This window comes from Zonotrichia albicollis, chromosome 23 (assembly GCF_047830755.1).
Source record: "Zonotrichia albicollis isolate bZonAlb1 chromosome 23, bZonAlb1.hap1, whole genome shotgun sequence".
Classification (NCBI taxonomy): Eukaryota; Metazoa; Chordata; class Aves; order Passeriformes; family Passerellidae; genus Zonotrichia; species Zonotrichia albicollis.
This window is the reverse complement of record NC_133841.1, coordinates 6,821,860-6,843,841: the sequence shown is the minus strand read 5'-3', so window position 1 is coordinate 6,843,841 and position 21,982 is coordinate 6,821,860. Positions and strand designations below refer to the sequence as shown.

The following is a 21,982-nucleotide window of genomic DNA, read 5'->3' as shown; positions in this document are numbered from 1 at the left end:
CGGCTTCCCCTTCTCTGGAGTTACTTCTTTTGTCTCTCTTAAATACCGATCGTTATTGTTTCTTAGCAACAAAAATGGGAGAAAATTCCCCGAGAAAACAAAAGGAGGAAATCCTAAACTCCGGACCGTGGTGTCCCTTCCCATGGCCGGGGTATGGAACTGGGTGGGCCCTTCCAACCCAGTAACATTCCGGTATTCTAGGATTCTATGACTTCCTCCTCCACGAATTGATTCCCAGGTATGTTTTTGACTTGTGCAGTTGGGCAACTCTGGACTGTAGCTTCTGTGGCCAAATTTGCCAAATCACTGTTGTGAGATGCAAAGCTGTGTTTCGTGTCAGGTACAAACAGGCGACGTGTGTACTTGTGAATGCGAAATGTGTGGACGTCGACAATGGGATTGTTGCGAATTCTAGTAATAACTGAGGAGAATAAAGCATGGACAAAGGCCTTTGAACCTATCTTTTGTTTATCAACCCTGGTTGATTTAGGAGCATTGGAATTAAGGTGTTAAAGATGTTGGTTTTTGCTTGCATTTAATCCATAAAAAATTCTGCAATAATAACCCTTTGAAGTATAATTTTAGAATATTACTTGTATCCTTGAAACTATAGCTTTGGAATATATATAAAGGAAATATGCTTTTCTCACACCTTATTGAAGCAGAGAAAAACAGCTTGAGAAAGGAAGATGAACATCACCTCAAGGATCTATGGTTTCGACCAAAGGGAAGCTGGACATCACTGTTATGAGATTTATGGTCTCTGCAATTAAAAGGTGGACACATATCTGGGGAGCTGGACCCCACCAGATGGGATTCGTCTTTCTTCTTTCAGAAACTGGACCGTCACCATCTGGGAATACTTCTTTGAGATACATCCTGAGAAATTAAAATCACAATAGCATATAGAAATGTGATGTAATAATTTGGAATAAAAATTGCAGATGAGTAAAAGATTAAAAATAGAAACTGCTGAAAAAAACCTGATGAGTACCCCTATAAATACCTGTAACCATCAACTATCGCTGTGCAGTTGGAGGAAAAACTTCCCCCGCTGTACCCAGCGCTGTATTGCTCTTACTTTAGCATATTAAATAATAAATTGATTGCTGCTTGAATATTGGCCTAGTCAAGCTTCTTATTCATAACACAGATTGTTAAAAATAGGTTAAAAACTGTAGAAAAATAGTTGATAGATTGCAAAGCATGTACTGTTATTTTGTTGTTATATTGTCAAAGGGGTTAAAGGTGTAGTTATAAGAAATACAGTATTCAATGTACCATAATACACCTAAGTAAAGTGCATACTCGCAAAGCAGAACCGGCCAACCTGGACAGAACTGTAATGAGCCACTCAAGCACCTAAAACCTTCATGCAAATGAAGGATCCAAAAAGAAACCAATCCAAAAGGACATAAAACAGGATTAAAAGGGGCTTCTAACCCACTGGATCTCTGCCGTTCCACCTGGAACATCGGGGCCATTGCTGCTGAGCAGCCCCAGCATCCTCGACAGGAGCGCTCCTGCTCAGCTCGTGGGGCCCCTAGCTTTAGGCCTTTCTTTTATTATAATAAATGCTGAAATCACTTTAGTACCGGCAGCCTGCTCTCGTTTTTAATACAGATGATTATCCTCCTCCTGCTCCTGTTTGATATAATACATTGCAATCTTTATTGTGCCACATGCCCTGGGAAGAGATTTGTCGAGTCCCTCCCTCTATGCATCTTTGCCTCCTGAAGATTTTAGCCTACCTGCTGAACGGGCTCTCCAATTAACTGAAAAATTTTATTTCTAAATCCTAAATTCTAATTTCTAAAGCTTTTGCCTCCTTCTCCAACACATTTTACTTTGTGAAAAACGCAAGTCACTTGTTTTTAAAATTTTTAAAAGTTTAATAGTAATAAAATGGTTAAAAAGAATAGTAACACAATTAGAGTAATAACAATTTGGACAAATTGAATTAGGACAATATGAGACAATAAAAGACAAAGAGTTATGGACGTCTGGGTATCATGAGCCGGAAAGAGGACACCCGTTAACAGAGGATTAACCCTTAAGAACAATAGCCCGTTGCATATTCATACACTTGATACATGATGCATAAATTCCATTCAAACACAGGATTCAGTCTGGTCATCGTCAACTTCTTCTCTCTAATCCTAACAGCACCTTCGAGGCGGGAAGAAGTTTGTTTCTTCTGATAAGAGGGCAATTAATTTCTTTTTCCCTGAAAGATTTAGGTGTCCAGTGGCTGCTATCTCGCTGCAAGTCCTTTCTTTTAAACAAAGTATCTTACATAGCATAGTTTCTATTTTAACAATTTTTATAACTTAAAACTATATTTAACACAGTACTTAAGAAAATTAATACAGCATTGCTTTCTAACACAACACATATAATATTAATTTTAATATTTGCAAAAAGCCAATCATAAAATACATGCATTTTTCACTACTTTCTCAAAGACTGTGGTCCTGAACAGCGTCAGGGGCAGAGTTAAGGGTATTTAAGTTAAGAGGAGTGCTCTGCTTTGGTGGACTGTAACAAGAGACAGCCCCTGAGTGACCTGCCCCTTGTTAGTGCAGTGCCGTGGTTAGAGAAACGGGTTTAAACCCATCCCAAACGCTGCGAGGTTGACTGAACTGCTTGAGGCTGGGTTTTGAAGCCAGGACACCCAGCTGCATCCTGCTCCTGCTCTGCTGCCCTCGCTGTGCCACTGCTGCTGTAGTTTGTCACACGAGCAAGCCAAGAAGCATTAATTGCCCTCTAGCAAGGAGCAGAAGGCCACAGAGCCTGCGAGGAAGGCACCTGCGTGTCCTTCTTGCTTAGCACCAGGCTGTGATACCTCTTGGGAAGAGGAGCTGTGGTTGAGGCTGTGAGAAATTCCAGCTCAATTTCCATGTGCCAGAGGCAGGGAGCTGGGGGTGCTGAGGGATGGGTGTTAACAAGTGGCTGTGAAGTGCAGGGAGCATGGGGCCAGCCATGAGAAATAGGAAAACAGTACAAAAACAGTCCATGCAGCACCTGAGCAGCCCCTTGACAGGGCCAGTGCCTTCCCCAGCTCCTGCTTGCTTCTTCCAGGCAGGAATAACCCATTTCCTGCCCTCTTGCCAGGCATACTGTGTGTCCTGTCAAAAATGCATATTTTATAATTGGCTTTTTGCAAATATTAAAATGAATATTACATATGTTATGTTAGAAAGTTATGCTGTATTAATTTTCTTAAGTAGTGTGTTAAATGTAGTTTTAAGTTATAAAAAAAATGTTAAAATAGAAACTATGCAATGTAAGATACATTTTGGAGAAAGGACTCACACCGAGATAGCAGCCACAGGACACTTGAATCTTTCAGAGAAAGAGAATTTATTGCTCCATTATCAGAAGAAATGAACTTCTTCCCACCTTGCTCAGCCCTGGAGCTGCCTGAATTTATGCATCATGTATGAGATGTATGAATATGCAACAGGTTTGCTTTTGAGGGTTAATCCTCTGTTAAAATGTGGATCCTTTTCCAGGCTTATGTTGCCCAGAAGGAGGTACTCGGACATCCATAACTCTTTGTTCCTCATATTGTCCTAATCCAAATTGTCCAGATTATTATTACTCTAACTGTATTGGTATTCTTATAACCATTTTATTGTCATTAAACTTTTAAAATTTTAAAAACAAATGATTGGTGTTTTTCACACCCACATATACCCTGTCTTCCCTTTACAGACAGTTGGCACAGTAAAATGCAGCAAATACTAAACTATATTTTATCTAAATATCTGTTATAAATTATCAGCCAGAAATCCAAATTAATAAATGCAAAAGGTTTTATTTTTGTGACCAAAATACTGTCCTCCAAAGCCACAGCCAAAGAGACAGCGTTGAGCCCGGGATGGCGCTGGGTGAACACAGATCCAATCTCTATTGCATGGGATCTCCCTCTTTTCACGAAGGCGTTTCCAGTGGGGCTGTTTTATACATTTTTTTATGCCTGAGGCAGAGGTGCCCTGATTTCTATTGTAACCCTGCATATGTATGAAGGTTTCTTTCACTGTGCGGGGTTGGACAATCGCTGTTTCCTGAGTAGTGGCAGGCGCTGATCATGTCAGGGGAAGTCGCATATTCAGATGTATGTTCCTTGGCAACTTTGGTTATCTTGATTGATGGTATCTACCAAGGGATGATCACCCTTGGGTGCTCCCTGGTGGCTTGGAGGAAGCCCATCTCCATGCTGGCCACGTTCTTTTTTTAGGCATTGTTCTCCTGCTGCCACCAGGAGTTTCATAATTCCAATGTAGTAATCTGTCTCCAGGTTGCTTGCGGTCAGAGGCTTGCTGGATATTAGATGTCACAGACATCTTTTCATTAAAATCCTTTCTTTAGGATTTCTCCCCCTTCTGAGAAGCTGTGGCCTCTGCAACAAAATGTAAACAATGGTTATCTGCTGCTGTAGAATACAACAGGTAGATCTGTGATTGGTCTCAGGTGGATGTTTGGATTTACTGACCATTCATGACAGAGCTGGGTCTCACTCTCTGCTGAGACACAGACATTTGTTATTCATTCTTTTCCATTGTTAGCTAACCTTCTGAGAACTTTCTCTTCTATTTCTTTTTAGTATAGTTATAATGTAATATATATCATAAAATAATAAATCAAACCTTCTGAACATGAAGTCAACATTCTTGTCTCTCTCTTCATCCTGCAACCGTTGCAAGCCCTGTGACAATTAGATTCTTTTTACAATTTTTATTTTATACATTCTCCCCTTAAGCATGAATTACTTTTAAACATATATTACAATATCTATTTCTAATCAATGCCTCTCTAATTCCTAACCCCATGTCTCAGCCACTCTGTGTCCAGCACTGCTCACCTGGTGCTGGGGCTCAGGCACTGGGAGAGCCCTGTGGCTGTCGACTGAACGTTGCTGGGAGCAGCAGGATGCTTGCAGGAACAGCTGCTCTTTGCAGGGATGGACAGCTCTGCATGAAGCACGGTGTCACTGTAGAGCTATTAGCTCCCGTTTATATGCGTTAGGTGTGTGATTAGTGTTCCATTAATGCAATTAGCACGGTGGCATTAGCAAAAGTATGTAATTGGCACCGAGGCAGCTGCAGCTCAGCAGCTGGGCATCACATGGCGCCTGTTTCAGGGTTTATCTGAGCTCGGTGAAAGGAGACAGCTCGTAGCCTTCTCCCCAGGCACTGGACAGGCTGGTTTCTATGTGCAGCCCTGGCTGTGCACCCCCACCTGCTCCTTGCTCACTTTAGCTGCAATAGAAAGCAATTTCCCACTCTCCATTCTTGCTTCAAACTCGCAGAGCTGTTCCAGGGAGCTGACGAGGGGTGTCCCAGCTGCTTCCCAGAGCTGGAGGATGCGGAGCTGGGGTTTATCCTTTTAGGAGGTCAGAGGACCAAATCTGACCTTGGTTGGACACAGGTTCTTTTCTAAGCCTTGTATTCTCCTTGTGACTGTCCATGTGGTCACTGCCAGGGGGATGAGGGTGGACAAGGAAAGGAATCACGTCTGCCCACTGCCAGCCATACCCTGGCCCCATCCCACCTTGGCAAGGTATCAGCCCATGTCACAGCTTGGAGCTTGGCTTTCAGAATCTTGACAAACTCCTCCCCACAGCACCAACAGCATTGGTGTGATAGATGAGTAATGTGATGATTGACTCTCACAATTAACAGACAAATATCATATACAGGCTAGGAAAAGTTTTATAGGTTTATAGTTATGTTGTACCCCCTCACGCTATCAAGGGGCAGCTGGATTTGGGACATTTGGGAGGGTTGGCTTGTTTCTATGGCAATAGCTGACCTCCAATGAAGATTTAAGGCAGTGATCTCCATCCACCACTGGACAGCGAAGGAGGAGTCAATGGACAGAACTTTGGGAGGCGTTAAAGGGTTACAAGCAAAACCTCCATTGTGGGGTCAAGCACATGGTGGGAAAAATCCTTTGCGCCCAGTGCCATAACATTTTGTCTATTCAGTCTTCTGTTGTATTATTGATAAGGTTTAATAAACCTTTCTAAATTTCTGAAAGTGAGTAGCATTTTCTCACAGTTGGTCTTTCAGGATGTCAGGGAAGAAGGGCTGTGTGGGATGGGAACAGGCTGTGGAGGGTCCATTTCCTTCCAGCTCCACCAGGGATGCCACCTTCCCAACCACCAGTGTGAAATCCCCAGCCCTTTTCTGGAAAGGCCAACAAGCCACTCGCCTCTTCTGGCCAGCACATTCACAGGTGAGGGCTGAGCAGAGGAAGCTGTGGAACATCAAAGTTCCCTGCCAGCCCTTGCTCCAGTGAAGATGTTTGGTTTTGGGAGAGCTTCTGACAATCCTGATTAACAACCTTTTCATCTAATTCATGCTGGTGATAAGTCATGGGAGCTCTGGGCCTTTGCAGCCCTATAATCAAGATGGTTTGAAAGAAGCAATTTTCTCCCCCTGCAGCCTGGTTAATTCTCTTTTAATTGCTTTCCATTTTGCATAGATTTCCCTTTTTTGCCATGGCACTGGCTCCACACTTGCTCTTCTCCAGCAGTGCTTGACTCACATCTTGTTTTGCCAGGTTGGGATTTATGATGATTTGGGCTATGCCAGGGCCTTCAAAGCTCCCCACACAATTTAGGTGTACCATGCCTGAGTTGCAACTTCTATAGGAGAAAATCTCCAGGGACTGGGCTAGGTTTTGTTCTTTGCTATCACATTATGGGGGAGGCACTGCTTTTGGAAAAAGAAATGGAAAATATGGGAATTACACATAGGTGGGAAATCTAGCAGCAGGAAATAGATCTCCTTTGGAAAAAGCAAACCCAACCAAGCAGAATTAATTATTTAAGACTAAAGTTTTACCCTGGGGGTCAAAAGAGATGAATGAAGCCTTTGTAAACTGATCTGAATAAAAATATGTAGAATTTATCCTTTTTAAAGTTGGGTTTGTGTGCAAGGGCTAACAAGAAGGAAAGGAGTTAGAACCCTCCTGAACAAAGAAACAAGGAAGCTGATGAAAGTTTTGCCAAGAAGCTGCAAACCAGCATCAAGGTGGACTCAGTTATGTTGGGAGCACCCAGTCCTGGGTGGAAGCAGTTGGACTGCTTCTGAAGTGGGTGAGATGCACTTTGATCCAGTTTGTGATTTATGTGTCAAACTTCAATTCTGACAGTGGAAAGCCATTCCGCCTTTTCCTGGTACTCCAGGCCCTTGTCCAAAGTCCCTCTCCAGCTCTCTTGGAGCCTCTTTGGGCACCTGAAGGGGCTCTAAAGTCTCCCTAGAGCCTCCTCCAGATGAACAACCACAGTTCTTCTTGCGTGTCTCCAGAGTAGAGGAGCATCTCTATGGCCTCTGGAATCACTGCAGAAGGTTCCATGTCCTTTCTTTCTTGGGGTCTCCAGAGCTGAACACAGCACTCCCTGCATGGAAAGCACTCCCTGCATACAAATGGACATTCCCCAGAGGAAAATGCCAGTCTACTTTATGTGCTTATTTATTATTATTCAATGTGCAGCCTCTAAACACACCTTAACCACATTAACACATTAAATATAGCTCCCTTTAGCCACCCAAATAATTTTAATCAGAAACATGAGCAGTTCTATTACTCTGGCTTGAGTGGATGGAGTGTCACTCAAACTCCAGCCAGGATGCAATTTTTCTTGCCTATAATCCAAGGCTTTTCCTGAATATCTCATCCTGTTTTCCTTTTGAATTAGCTGGCAGAGTCACCCTGCTTTTTCCTGACTTGTACTAAGATCCTGCTTCTGTGCTCGTGTTTCATTCTTAGGCTGCAGCTTCCCCTGTTTGTGTTTCTCCAGCTCTCTGGCCCCTGCTGTGCCAATAATTGTTCCTCTGCTTTTGGGATTACTGGAAGTGCTTAACCCAGGGCTCCCCTTTTTGCCCCATATTTCACATCCCCACAGGATTCTTCAGAGCCACCAGGTCCTTGGGACTCTCCAGCCATCCCACAGCAGGAAGAGCTTCATCCACCCTCCAAGACCTCACCTGGCATGTCCAGAGCTGCAAGCACAGGGCAGGAGACCCTACTGTTTGCAGCATCACTGGATCATCTGCTCTTCCAAACGCTGGTTTCATCCCAAACAAAGCTGACATCCTTCTGGAAGGAGAGAGATGTTAATAATTCCTGGCAGTCAGAGAAGATCCTTTGGGACTGAGCCAGGGGCTCTGACATCTCGTGTTTGGAGGTCAGCCACACTCAGCACACAAACCCCAAAGACTTTTTGCTGGCTGGGCTTTGACAGCCATGTCACCAACACCATGTGCTGAGAAGGGCAGCTGGGGACAGGTACTTGGTGATTTGCCTCCATGAAAAATGGGGAGGCAGTAGGTGAAGCAGCCAAGGACTGCACATGGACATCTGGATCTCAGGCATCTGCATTGGGCCCATGGGGTACTGGCCCTGCGGGAACAGTGCTGAGGGAAGGAAGTTGTGACCCTTCTCCTGCTGCACCCAAAATCAAGGTCTGGCAGCGCACCTGGATACATCAGCCAGCTGGCTGGAAGTGGAAGCTCAGAACTGACAGCAATCATGTTTGGTGGGGTTGGCTGGGTCAGGGTGGGGTGCTGGGGACATTTCCTTGGGGCAGAAGGAGGCTCTGGGCTGCTGAGGAGGGTCCCAAGCCTGCTTCACACTGAAACAGGTCTCAGACCTGGACGGAGGATGCTCTGCAGCAGAGGTGTCTGTCAGGATGGAGCTCAGCCAGCAGAGCTCAACATTTCCCAAAATCTATTGCAAATCTGTGCCTCAGTTTCCACACTAAGTAGGAGGCTCAACAACAGATTTCAGCAGCCTAAACGTAACTTTCCCATGGAAAATTTTGCCTGACAGGGAGGAGGGCAGGGCCAGGGATCTCATCCATGGTGCTTGCAGAGGCTCTCCTGGGAGCAGGTGGTTGGGGACTGCAACTATTTCCAAGCAAACCTGGAAAACCTGGACAGTCCTTGGTGCAAATCCCTCTGGATGAGGTCACCAGCTGGGAGGATGGACTCAGCTGTGGGTGAGCACACCAATTCCTGGTTGTGGGACTGACCCATCCCTGCTCTGTGCAGGTGCCAATTCAGCAGGCTGTGTGATCACACACCTCTGCTGCCTTCAGTGTGGCCCAGGGGCTCCTCAAGGATTCTCTCAGTGGCTGATCAGATGAGCTCTCCCATGGAATCACTTGTGTCTCTGATCTTTAGTTTTCCTCCAAACTGGAAAAATATGTCCCTTTGAAATTTTCACGAGGGTGGCAGAGCTGCCTGTCTCCTACCACCACCACGTGTGTCTGAGAGCCATTGAACTCCAACCGTGGTGACAAATAGCGTGAGGCTCAAGGCTGGAGAGAGCAGTGAAGGAGGGGGGCATCGGAATTAAAGGATGAAATATTTATTTGGGAGTTTGGCAGTGCTCACAGGACAACATTCCCAGATGAAGGGCATTCTAGGGCACACAGTGATGAAAGCCACTACTGAACTCACTGGACTGTAAAACTGCCACGAGATTTCCTCTCCCTCTCAACCTCCTACCCTTTCCAGAGTCCTTACCTGCCTGGGAAGGTACAGCAGGGCTCAAAATCCAGGAATGGTCCAAAGCTGTGGACCACCAGATATGTGTTGTGTGAGGAAGGGGAATGACAGCCCCGCTTTGCTTTAAATACCAGCCATTAACCCAGTGATTTACATGCCATGAAACTGAGAGGTCCTGCCTCTGGCAGTGGGCATATTTGCCTAGTTGGAAGGTGGAATGAAGGCACAGATCCTCCACAGGGAATCAGGATCATGAGCTTCCCTCTGCCTCCATTCAGGCTCTGGAGGGCAGGCTTTCTCCATTGCTGGGGTTTGCTGGGGATGTATCTCAGTGCACCCAAACTCTGATCCCAGGCAGTGAGCCTGAGGGTGGGAAGTGACTCAGGATTGTCAACAACTTCCATGGTGAGTTTAACGTGTCAACCAAATAAAGAAGCTAAAGAAAAATCCATCTCACTGTGCTGGAGAAGCTCCTGTGCATCATCCCACTGGGATATCCCACAGCACCATGAGATCCCATCCTTGGAGTGCTCTTTTGCTTTTCCCAGCCCTGAAAGGTACCCGGATAACATAAAGGGTTAACACAGGAAGATCCCAAGAGGCTTCAGTCTTGTCAAGGGCACTGGATTGGCAGGTCATTAATCTCAGAGTTACTTGATAAGTTTAAATACAATCATGCAATCAGCAGGAACCCGTAATTATTATTTATGTGCATGGTGCTTACTAAATTACAGTGCTCTCCAAGGCTCTGTGTGATGAACAAATTAATTCTGCATCAGAAGAGCTTGACCAGAAATCTGTTTCTGTCTGAATTTCACTTGTAAACATTGATGTGTGAAATGAAAGTCGAGTTTAATTGGCCCTCCCTCCTGCTGTGAAGCATGTTACATTTTTATTCTGTATTAGCTCACCTGGCAAAGGGGAAAACGTGGAGGACTTTCTCCAGCCCTGATGGTACTTGTCTGGAAAACCTGTGTGGGATTCTCTTGGTGTAGATACCTTTGTGGAGAGCCACCTCCATGGTCTAGGCACATGGAGTTGGGGTAGAAAGGAGACAAAGGAGCCTCTGAACCAGTGGGATGCTGAGCCCACTGCAGTGTGAGAATGATCCCATGGAAGCTGGGGAGGGACCATGCCAGGGTTGTCTTTTCCAAAAGATAAACATGCTCCAAAAGTCCTCGTAAGAGGAATTGAAGTATTTTTAATCAAACAAGACTGAGAATACACACTCCAGCTACAGAAAGCAAAGTCACATCAGTTGGAGCAGACCACCAAGAGGAGAGGGGAAAAACAGTGATGTGAACACAGATGCTTCTGTTTGGGTTTCTTTCTTTGGTTTTTCAGTTTCCAGCTTCTTTCCACCAAAAGACCCCACTTTAGAAAAATCCAAGTCGAACATGTAGCACATCATTTTTTGGCAACATCACTTACAGGGATCAGGAAAAAAGCTCTCTGGGACATTTCCCCTTCTCTGTTGCCAGCAGATCATCATTAGCTCCTGCTGAAGTACCCAACAGAGAAACCAAGACACAGAAGACACAAGTCTACTCCTTGTAGGGCACCAGCAGAAAGTGTCCATAGAGCTGGAAGCTGCCACACTTTTACCACTGCATAACTTCAGGGTACTTTTCCACACCCATATTTTGAAGAAGGGGCACTTTTGAAGGCTGTTGCCAGTGGCAGAACTTGAACAAAGACTGAAATGTGCTCTATGTGTATGGTCCTTGTTGTGGTCATTGTGTCATACTGGGAACTGATGCTGCTTCCAGCAGATTATTGGAGTCAATGGGATATTTCCAGTTTTGCTGCACTGCAGACATGCAGGTAGAAAATCAAAATGGGAGGGAAGTGGGAGGAATTTTCTCTAAACTACTGAATTTCACAAATGTTTGAAGAAAGAACCCAGAGGATTTTCCCTATGCTTCTCTTTAAATAAAAAGATGCAAGATTTTATTCCTTTCTGGTGGTATATCCTGAGGAAATCACAAAATACTGCAATTTCAAAGATGCTTAAATCTCCCCATGGCAGGAAACATTTATGCCTGGTCTTTATATTGGGAAAACTGAGGCACACAAGTGTGAAGGGGCTCATACCAGACCCTGCATGGCCCCAGTGGCAAAATCCCTGGGATGCAGAGGGCAGGCAGCCCATGAACCTGCTGTAATCTGTGTCCTGCCTGGGCATCCCCAGACCTTGTATGGGACAAGTAAAAGGTGGCTCCAAAGAGGTCAGGGCAAATCCACTCCTCTGCTCAGCTGCTTTTGGTGACCACATGGAAGAGGGCAAAGAGAGAGGGGGAACTGGGGACAATCTGGAGTCCCAGAATGGGGAGGGAGATAGGAAGGGAGGGAAGGAGGCTGCTGCTCCTCCAAGGCACTTAACCCCAGCGTGGGGATGGTTTGGTCCCATCCTCTGCACAAGAGCAAGGAGCAGCTTTGGCACTGGGCCCACCTGCCCAGGTAAAAGCAGGGCAAGGAGGAGGGGATAGAGCCAGGCCTTGTCCCCCTGCCTTGGGGACCTCAGCCACTGCAGGGCTCCCTCACCTTTCCACCCTCTGAGCAGGGACATGGAGTCAGCCTGAGGTCCAGGGCTTTGCAGAGACCTGTGGATCCATCTGGGCTGAACCAGAGAATGCAACTAATTCCTGTGCTTCCCTCCAGATCAAACCAACTCTATGTGACTGTTCAGAGCCTCTAGGACCCATCCCCATGGGAGGGGGAGTTACCTTCCCTCTCCCACCCCACTGCTTTACCCCACCTTTGGTGTCAAGATGAGAAATGACCTAGTCAGACCAAGCAGCAGTTACAGGACACCAGGAGACACAGCAAGAGACAGGAGAAGGACTCAACCCCAGTGCTACAAAAACACAGCCACGTGAAGCAATGTCTACAATCACTCTGGGGCTCTCCATCCATTCCCTTCCAACACATAGGACTTTGGCTCCTCTAGAGGGTTCCCCAGCCACCAGCAACATTCTAGCATGTGCTCACTGGAACTCTGACCCAGCTTCCCACGGAATTAGCCCCATAAGCTGTCCCAGCATTGTCCTGGTTTCCTGTCACCTCAAAGCAGACAAACCTGATAAATCATGCCCAAACCCCGAGACATTATGCCCAGGATGGAGCTGGCAGAAAGCTGCTGAAACCTCTCCAGGTCCTTGTGGCTCTTTCTGCCATACCAGCAGGTCACCGAGCTGCCAGGGAGATGACAAAGCAGCATCTCAGCTGTCCTGTCCTGTTCTCCAGGCCTGCCCAGCCCATGGGGCAAGAGCTGTGCAGGTGTCCCATGACCGAGTGAGTTCATGCTCTCCTTGGGGCTGCCGGCAGGACCTGCTCCTGTGCCGTGCCCCCCTCCAGGGGCTCCCCACAGCAGTGGGGACGTCGGCTCCTGTGCAGCCTCTCGCTCCTGGCTCAGACAGCCGTGGATTGCTTGATGCTGTGGAAGCTGACACGGGTGGGGGAGGTGGGGATGGACATGGCCCTTGCCACGCGGGCACGGATGGAGTGCTTGTCCTGCCACCGGTGCCAGCGCTTCCGCACGGCCGATCGCACCTGGGTGAAATCAATGAGGGACATTGGTCATCACACAGAGGCACCAGGGGCACCAGCCATCCTCCTCCTCACTCTTCCAGCCAGAAATGGATTAATGATATGTGATTTGCTAACAAAACAGATTCATGCAGGGTAAACTTTCCGGAGTCAGCAAAGGTGTGGGAGCATTTGGAAGAGGCAGAGGAAAGAACTGCCCAAATATCTGGCCCCAGGATTCACTTCTACTCTCCTTTGCTTTCTGCTTTGTGTTTTGGGGCAGAGCCTGGGAGATATCCTCATACATGTGCAATCCACATGTGTATGGGGCTCACCCTGGGGAAGGATTTCCCTGGGACGGGGAGGGCCCTTGGCTCTGCTGCACCAAATCACACAGGTGCACCATGAGAGCATCTGTTCTTGGGGGTGGATTTTCCTCCTCCATAGAAGGAGACAGACAGCAGCCATTCCTGTCTGGGCAAAATCTGGGGCTGCAGATGTACCTGGGGCTGGAGGTGAAGCACCAATTTTGATCACCAAAGACCTTTAGATGGGGAATTAGGGACTAGCACCCTCCAAGCCCTGGGCAGCAATAGAGCCTTTTGCTGAATTTGTCTGCTTGCAAGGAAGGGTGTAGACCCCTACAAAAACCCCAGCCTATTGTGCTCACCTCACTGTTCAGGAAGCAGTAGAAGACAGAGACGAAGAAGCCCTGGAAGGAGACAAGCAGCAGAGTCATAGCAAACAGGTGCCCCCGAGCCCGGAGCTTTGGAACAGCTCTGGGGTTTGGGGAGGGGCAGAAGCGGGATGAGGCATCAGCCACGATGGGCTCCTCCTTGGTGAGAGGACTGGGGTGGGAGCCAGTGTGAAGGACCATTACCTGGAAAGACTCCAGAAAGGAGTTGAAGTAGATGAAGACTATCCTGGAGATCTCATCCTCCCCAGGGTTGACAAAGAACAGCATGTAGGTGATCCCCAGCAAGGGCAGCAGCACCAGTGTGGCCTTGACTGCTTTCCTAGGGAGAAAACAGGGACCTGAGCTGCTATAGTGCAGCCTCTGCCCATCCACTCCCAGCACCAGCGTGGCTTGGACTGGTCTGCTGGGACTTGAAAACCAGTGAGTAGGGGAGGATGGAGCCAAGCTGGGCTCCATCCATTGGTTTTCCAGCACAGCTCCCAAGGAACTGGGCTGGTTTGAGCATTTGGCCCCTGCTCTGCTTCTCCACCCAGAAAAGAGCAGTGGAGTGCAGAGGCCTGACCTTGAGCTGGCATGGAATGACTGCTTGGCTGATCTACAGCTCAATTAAAAAGGAATTAAGGAGGGTATAATAAATCACACCTTTCAACATGAGTTTGTGAACACCGTATCTCAGGTAATTAATTTGATATCTTGATGAAATTACAAGTACAGTTTGTGAAAAGTCATAGTGCTGATACAGAGAGTGTGGGAAGGATTAGGGCTTGGAACCTCATTCCTTTGGATCAGGGGACAAGAACAATGCCAAGTCATCACTTTTTTGCTTAAAAATACTGTTAATGGACAGATTCCAACAGTAGATGGTCATCCTTGGAGGGTCTGAGCTGGACAGGGAGGGGGGCTGGGACCTGTTTTGCATCTCTGATTTAGAGGGGAGAATAGTCCCTGGCACAAATGGGTTGATGACATGGAGGAGCTGGAGGGAACCAAGGACAGGAGATGGAAAACTACAGTGCAGCACATTTACTGGTGTAGCTTTCTCAATAACAGAACCAGAATTTTTCCTTTCTCAGCTGAAAAAGCCACCCTCCACCTCAAAACAGCTTCTCTTGACCCAGCACACCATGAGATTCCCCAATTCCTGCCCACAAAATGATCCAGACAGAGGCAATGATGAAGCCCAAAGTGTCTTCTATCCCAGGTACTCTGGGGAGCTGCTCTGACCATGCACCTCTTACTGCAAAATATTCCCCAACAGGCAAGGAGGAGTTAAATCTTCCTGCCTTGTGCTGTGGGAGTACTGTCTTCTTCTTTACAAGGAGGTGTTGGGGTGGCATCGATTCATCAGCTTCCTCAGCTTTTGCTTTTCTGTCAAGCAGTGATTTAATTCTCACCTCCATGCCAGGATTTGCAGCTCCCAGCCTGGAGAGCTCATCAGGTCCCACCAGAAAAGGCTTTTGCAAAGATACTCAAATCCCAAGAGTTCACTTCAAAGGCAGAAACAGCCATCCACACTCCACATCACAAGGCTCTCCCTGGCCAGATTTAATGACCATGTGCCTCCAAAGAGCATTTGAGGTGCTCTCAGGTGTCTCTCCATGTTCCCATCCCCTTGCTACCTGGCTAATGGGGCTCTCCCCATCCCCACTAATTATGAGAGAACCCAGTTCCTAGGTTGGCTTCCAGCAGGGTCGCTCATGCTCTTACCTGTACTGGATTGTCTCTGACGTGGTTGAAGCTCGGAGCTTCGTCATGAGGATTCGGACAATGTTGAATAGAAAGATGAAGTTGATCTGGAGGAACAGGGCCACTGCTTAGTGTCTGCTCCCTCAGTATATCCTCCCATTTCCTCTGCAATGGTGGGGGGAAAGAGGGACCAGGGCAAATGGGAAAGTTTCCTCTTGAACCTGATCTATTGCCTTCCATGCACCATGAGAGGATGTTTGCCTTTTTAAAAAACACTTCAATAATAAGATTTAGGAATTTGGTTAGGGGATCAGGGAAGCAGGGCATGCCAGGAGATTGCAGGAGGACAAGTGCTAGAGGAATGGCTGAAGGTGAAAAAGCAGAGGGAGAGGAAGAATCTAAGGTAGAGAGCGGCTGCCATTACATCCAGGGTCCGTCTGGTTGCTCTCTTGGCTGCCGAATTGCTAATGAGGGAATGGGAAGGAGTCTTTGGAGCTGAGCACAATTGACAGGACTTAGTAGTGGCCTGGCTGCCTGTCAGGCTAAGAAATGGGAAACAGGATCAATTATTCCATCATTCTAGTGATTTTTACTCCCTTGAGCTTTTTCAGCATTGGCCAAGGAGGAGGAAATAGTTTTGGACTTTGTGCATGGCTTTCTCCCTGCACACACAGGTTGGACCCCCAGCTTGTGACCTGCCCCCTCTGCTCTTCTTTGTCCCTCCCCAAAAGACAAAGCCCCATCCATGTGACTCTTGGATCAAGCACAACTACTCAGCTGGGGACCAGGAACTGAGAGGTGGAATCAGGATCAGGTAATGGAGTCAAGGATCCCAAGCTTCTGCAAATACTTGGCAAAGCATCCACCCACACCCAAACAGTGCCATGGGAAGGATGGAGGGACCTACTGATGCATGTTGGAGGCTGGTGATGGGTCACCCCTGTCAGAGTGAGGTTTCCAGGCTCCTTCTGCAGCCCCCAAGACCAAAATTGCTCAAGGGGCAGTTTGTATGAGGGGCAGCAGAACCAGCCCCAGCAGAGTGAAGCTAAAGAAGGTGGCAATACCTTGTACAGAAGCAGCTGTGACCCAGCTGCACACAGAAGGTCTCTATTTAGCACAGAAAAGGTGAAGTTCCTCTTACCAGAAGCACCAGGATCATGGGGCCTTGGTAAATGTAGTCAGTATAAACACCTGCTCGCTTCCCAAACCAGCACCTGCAAGGCAAGGACAAGCCTGACATGGGAGTGACCTGGATAGACTCCTGTCCTTGCACAATCTCTGTAAGTCGCTGTCTGTGAGGTGAAAGCACTAAAACTCAAACTGCTGCAGCCATTGTGAAATAGCTTTCATGGGAACTCAGTAAAAGGAGGTGCATGTGACTTGTGGGAGTGTTTATGGGCCCCATATGGCTGTGGGAGCTGGTTACTGCAGGACAAGCAGGGACACCCTCCTCACAAAGGAGGTGACTGTCCCCACTCTGTTCTGCATGGGGGCAGCCTCGCCTTGCATCCTGGGGGCAGTTTTGGGCACAACAATGTAAGAAAGATCTGAAGCCATTAGAGAACATCCAAAGGAGGGACATGAAGATGGGGAGCAGTCTGGAGGGGCCACATGAGAAGCAACTGAGGACACTTGGAATGTTCAGCTGGGGCAGAGGTGAATGAGTTTAGACTTCATCAGGGCCTGCAGCTCCTCCCCAGGGGGAGCCCCCATCTCTGCTCCCTGTGACAGGGGCAGGACCCAAGGAAATGGTCTGAGGTGGTGTCACAGGAGAATTTGGGATGGATATCAGGAAAAGTTCTTCCCCCAGAGGGTGCTTGGGCAGTGAACAGGATCCCCAGGAAATGGTTACAGCCCCGATGCTGCCAGAGCTCCAGGAGCTTCTGGGCAATGTTCTCAGGGATGCACTGGGTGGGATTGTTAGGGTGTCTGTGCAGAGCCAGGACTCAGACTCGATGTTTCTTGTGGGCTCCTTCCAGCTCAGGATATTCCATGATTCCCCATAACCTCTCACACAGGTCTGGGTCAGCTGTCCTCAGCAAACCCTGCAGGAGCTCACTCAGGTGTATCCCTGTCCTGGGAGCACCTTGTCAGGGTTGTTCAATCAGTGCCTGTGTGAGCAGCGCGGGACTTCTGCAGTTGATAGGGAAAATTACCTCTGAAAAACAGAACAGGCTGCCATTTATCTCAACGGGCTCCTTTCAACTTCCCACTCTGGGATGAACTCTCAGGTACCTGTTAAGACCTTCATCAGCAAGTGTCTGTGAAAATGGCTCAGGTGGGGGTAAATAAGATCTCTGCTGGTTAAAACCCAGCTCCCTTTAGCAAACCTATTGTAGGAAATCTGGTATAATATCTTTTTCCCTTTAAAAATCACATTTGCCTTTTGAGGGGAAACCAGCAGAGGCAGGGCTTGTGCTACAGAGGGGTGAAAGGTGGGATAAAAGAAAGAATGGAAGAACATTATCCTTTTTTTTCTTCCCTGACAGAATTCCTGACACAACTGATCCCTGAGGATTTGGGATAGAAAGAAGAATAGAGGATAAGAGCAATTGGGCTCACTTTTCATTGTCGTAGTAGAGCTTCCCAATGGCCCAGGCAACGATGATGGGAAAGGGGATACCTGCAGGGGAACACACAGGTGAGTCTCAGAGGTGCAAGGTCACCACAAAACCACACCATGAGAGGGGTTTTCTCACACAAAAACCACCCAGTGAGATGAGGTGTCCATGCAAATCAAGTGTCCATCCTCCTGCCCCTGGCACCGTTTTTGCAGCTCTTTGAGTGCAAGCAGAGCTGGAGCAGAGGGTGGAGGGGGCACCAGCCATCACTACAGCCTGGGTACCCCTGGGTGAGGGAAGGCTGGCACTCACACCAGCCGATGCAGATGAACATCCACTTGCGGAGCTTGTCCGTGGAGTACGTGAGCACAATGGCCGTGTGCAGGTAGCAACCCTCGCCGAACATCCAGAAAAAGTTGGTGACATGGAAGTAATTGTAGGCAGCAGTGACCAAGCGACACCAAACCTGTCAGATGTGGAGCCTGTTGAGCAATCGATGCACAGAGCAGCACAGACCCGGCAGAGCAATCAAACCCATGTTTCTCATACACAGGGGGTGCCTGCCAGTCACTAGCCAGCCCTATTTGTTCTCTGAAATTGCTTTTGTAGCCACATTTTAGTGAATTCAGCCTGAAGGAGGGTAGGTTTAGGGAAGAAATTCTTCCCTGGCAAGGTGGTGAGGCCCTGGAACAGGTTGCCTAGAGAAGCTGTGGCTGCTTCATCCCTGGAGGTGTCCAAGGCCAGGTTGGATGGGGCTTGGAGCAACCTGGGATAGTGAAGGTGTCCCATGGCAGGGGGGTTGGAACTAAATGATCCTTAAGGTCCCTTCAGCCCCAAACCACTTTGCATTTCTGTAATCTCCAAGGTCTCACACCCCCCAGCTGCTCAGGACTGGGCTCAGCCTGGAAGAGCTGCACCTACCACGTTGCTCTCGTGCACCTCTGGGTTCATGGTGAGCTGCACCACGAACCACGTGGCATTGCGTAGGATGAAGGCTGTGATCAGGTTCCAGTGAATGATGTTTCTCAGGCACCGGATGCTCCTGGAGAGGGGTGGAACAAGGCACCATCAGAGCGGGGGGATTGGGGACAGTGCTGTCTGTGCAGCTGAGTCTCTCTGTTGGGACCCCAAGGGTGACCTGCTGGGACCATGCCCTGGGTGAGGGGGGCAGGGAGAAGAGTAGGAGGTGGAAGGCACCAAGGAGGACCCTCTGCCTCTGTAACTAGATGCTTTCAAAAAGCAGCAAAAGAAAAACAACCCTGAGATAGGCAGGATCCCTCCAGCCTGGAGGGCAATGGCTGTGGCAGAGTAGATGGCAAAGCAGAGGAGCTGGGTCCATCCCTGCCTGAGATGACCTTGCAGGAACACGGCAGCAGGTTTGTCACTCACCGCAGGCGCATGAAGAGGACAAAGGCCACGAGGAGGGCCCCCAGCGAAACGCAGTGGCCCAGGTAGTTGATGATGACAGCGATGTGGTAGTGCAGCTTGCTCTTCTTCTGGGAGGGGGGGAGATAGGCAGAGGGTCAACATCAGCCCTGGTACTAGCACAAACCCACCTCCTCCACCACATCACCTTTGGCAGCTGCACCTCAAATTCTGGGCCCTTTTTCAGGAAGCAATTGGAGCTCACCCTGGGACAGGACAGTGGGAATGGAAGGAGATGGGGCTAATGTGGGAAGGAGAGGCACCAGCCTGGTTTCACATCTCACTTGTACCAGAGGAGCTCACAGGACAGCTCAATGCTGCGACTTCCCAACCCCTCCTCTGGGGAAACTGCTGGAACTCAATTGAGCTCATTGGAATCTTATATCTCAGTTCATCCCCCACTGCCCTGGGGGCAACTGAGAGGCTTGGATGAATTTGGACAGAGGAAAGTGTGAGTGATAATTGAATTAATTGATCACTCCTGCTCTTAGGCACTCATCCAATCAGTAAATAAGCAATTAAGTGAGTGAAAAAACAATTCATGGCAAGAGATATCAGCATTTTAAATATCAGAGTTGATATAAACTGCAAATGAAAAGCTCATATCTCTTCTCTGTTTCAAGGGGTGGCTTGATCTGCTCAGGGGCTTGATCCCCATTTTTGTATGTCTTTCATCGTCCTAAAATCTCCTTTCTTTCACTGCCAGCAGGGAAGGATGGGGTTTTCACTGAGTGTCAGGAGGGAGCTGCAGGAAAGTGACAGGGCTGATCTGTACCCAGAGGCCCTGGGGACCTCACCCTGCCAATCCTCTTGGATTTTTAATGGGGATGGAAACAGGCAAGGCTTTATTTCTGATGGGGAATAAAAATGCAAATCAAGAAGGGGTCATAATTGCCACATGCCAACTTTATCACTTGAATGTTGCTGCATGCTCAGCCCTCAGCTCCCATGGGCCATTCCTGGCCTGGATGCTGTTGCCTTTCAAAACTCCATCATTTGTCTCTTGCACTCCTGCCAAGAGCCCAGGGACTCCCAAGCTCCTACCTCTTCACTGAGGATCTCCTGGCACTGGGAGTAGTTGACACGTGCTGCCCAGCTCCCGTTCGCAAGGCATTCCCTGTACCCATTATCTGAAAGAGAGGATGCCCATCCAAGGGTTAACAGAGCATGGGGATGGGCACAGGCATGTGACCTGACTGTCAGTAATGCAGGGCACTGGCATCAGGCCAGGCCTGGCATCTTCTGCTTTGAAGGCAGCTCAGCTACTGCCTTGGTCACAGCTGCAGTACCAAAATCCTTGGAGTATTTCAGACCCGCTCAAGAGCTTTGGGTCTGCAGCAGCCCTGCCCTTGGCACTGGGGGACCCCAACACCTCCTCACCACACACAGGGGTGCAGTGGAAGCAGCACCAGTTCTTCTCCAGTTCTTCTCTTTCACTCTGCTGTTTGCTTGGGTGATCATGTGCCAGTCCAGGCTCTCTGCTGAGATGGCAGCATGAAGTTTCACTTCTCTCCCTGAATTAGGAGTTTTTTTTGCCGCCCAGGAAGGACAGTAGGTGTCAAGGCTGACTAGGAAGGAATGGCCCAGGCACCCCAGAGAGTCTGTCATTGGTGTCAGCAGTGGGGCAATGCCAGCACTGGGGTGAGACCAGGCTACCATTACAGGAGGCTGTGAGCCTCATCAAGGGGCTGGGATTAATGCACAGAGGCTCCTACAGCGGCACCACAAAGCCAGAGCTGTGTGTCGGTGCCATCCTCCATGCCTGCAAGAATGTGCAGGATGGAAAAATCTATGTTTTTTGTGAGAAGCAAGGTGTTTTTCCATCAAAAGCAGCACTTGGGTGGTCAGAAACTCAACTTTATGCTAGGCATGACTTTGGGCACTTTTCATATTGCTACATCCTCTACTCCCAGCATGTCCCTGGCAGTGACAGTGCAACCACCTGTGCCAGGAAGGGAGGGTGTTCAAAGTCCCCCAGTCTTTGCTCAGCTGGAAGCTTCAGGCCCCTGTACCACCTCCAAGGGCAAGGCAGGATTACTTCTCTGCCTGTGTCCCCAGGATGGGGACATCAACCCTCTCCTCCTCCCAGGACCTGCTTATAAACCTGCGTCTCTGAAACAACCCTCCCTGAAATCCAGGGCCTGAGGCACTGTTTTCTAATTGGTTGATGAGCTTTGTCCCCAGAGGTGTATATTGTTACTTGTGTCCCAGCACCCTCAGTGCTGCCCCTCTTACTGGTGGTGTTGTACCGCACGCCATAGAAGTACTCGGGGCAGGGCCGAGCCACCAGCTGTCCCACGGCGCTGCGGGGCCAGCATGTGCCGATCAGGTCCACCGAGGCGTTGCACTGGGGACCTGCAAGGACAAAGTGCACAGGGTTAGCAGAGCTCTCTGGGCCACCATGGGCTGCTTCCAGGCTGTTGAAAGGTCAGGATTTGCCTGGAGAGCTGGGGCTGTGGAAACAGCTGGTGGGTTACCACAAGCTCAGCCCCCAGGAAACCCTCATGGCAGACACCAGATGGACCCTGTGCAAGACTTGCAAGGTTGAATCATCATGACCA

The 21,982-nt window shown here is 48.5% G+C and overlaps 1 protein-coding gene across 3 annotated transcripts in view; it reads right to left on the bottom strand.

The window, feature by feature from the left end:
• Positions 1-10,705: 10,705 nt before the first annotated feature.
• CRHR1 (corticotropin releasing hormone receptor 1) overlaps positions 10,706-21,982 on the bottom strand; it is a 30,276-nt gene continuing 18,999 nt past the window's right edge. For 2 of the 3 annotated variants that reach the window (XM_074557475.1, XM_005495046.4), the window contains 11 exons: positions 21,657-21,776; positions 20,466-20,551; positions 19,386-19,492; positions 18,918-19,038; positions 18,309-18,462; positions 17,998-18,058; positions 16,577-16,649; positions 15,457-15,542; positions 13,933-14,068; positions 13,723-13,764; positions 10,706-13,076 (listed from right to left, as the gene is read on the bottom strand). In XM_074557475.1, coding sequence (XP_074413576.1) covers positions 12,936-13,076; positions 13,723-13,764; positions 13,933-14,068; positions 15,457-15,542; positions 16,577-16,649; positions 17,998-18,058; positions 18,309-18,462; positions 18,918-19,038; positions 19,386-19,492; positions 20,466-20,551; positions 21,657-21,776 — 1,127 coding nt within the window. In that variant the 3' untranslated portion in view covers positions 10,706-12,935. The remainder of the gene's footprint in view (positions 13,077-13,722; positions 13,765-13,932; positions 14,069-15,456; positions 15,543-16,576; positions 16,650-17,997; positions 18,059-18,308; positions 18,463-18,917; positions 19,039-19,385; positions 19,493-20,465; positions 20,552-21,656; positions 21,777-21,982) is intronic. The other variant, XM_074557474.1, reaches the window with a different exon arrangement.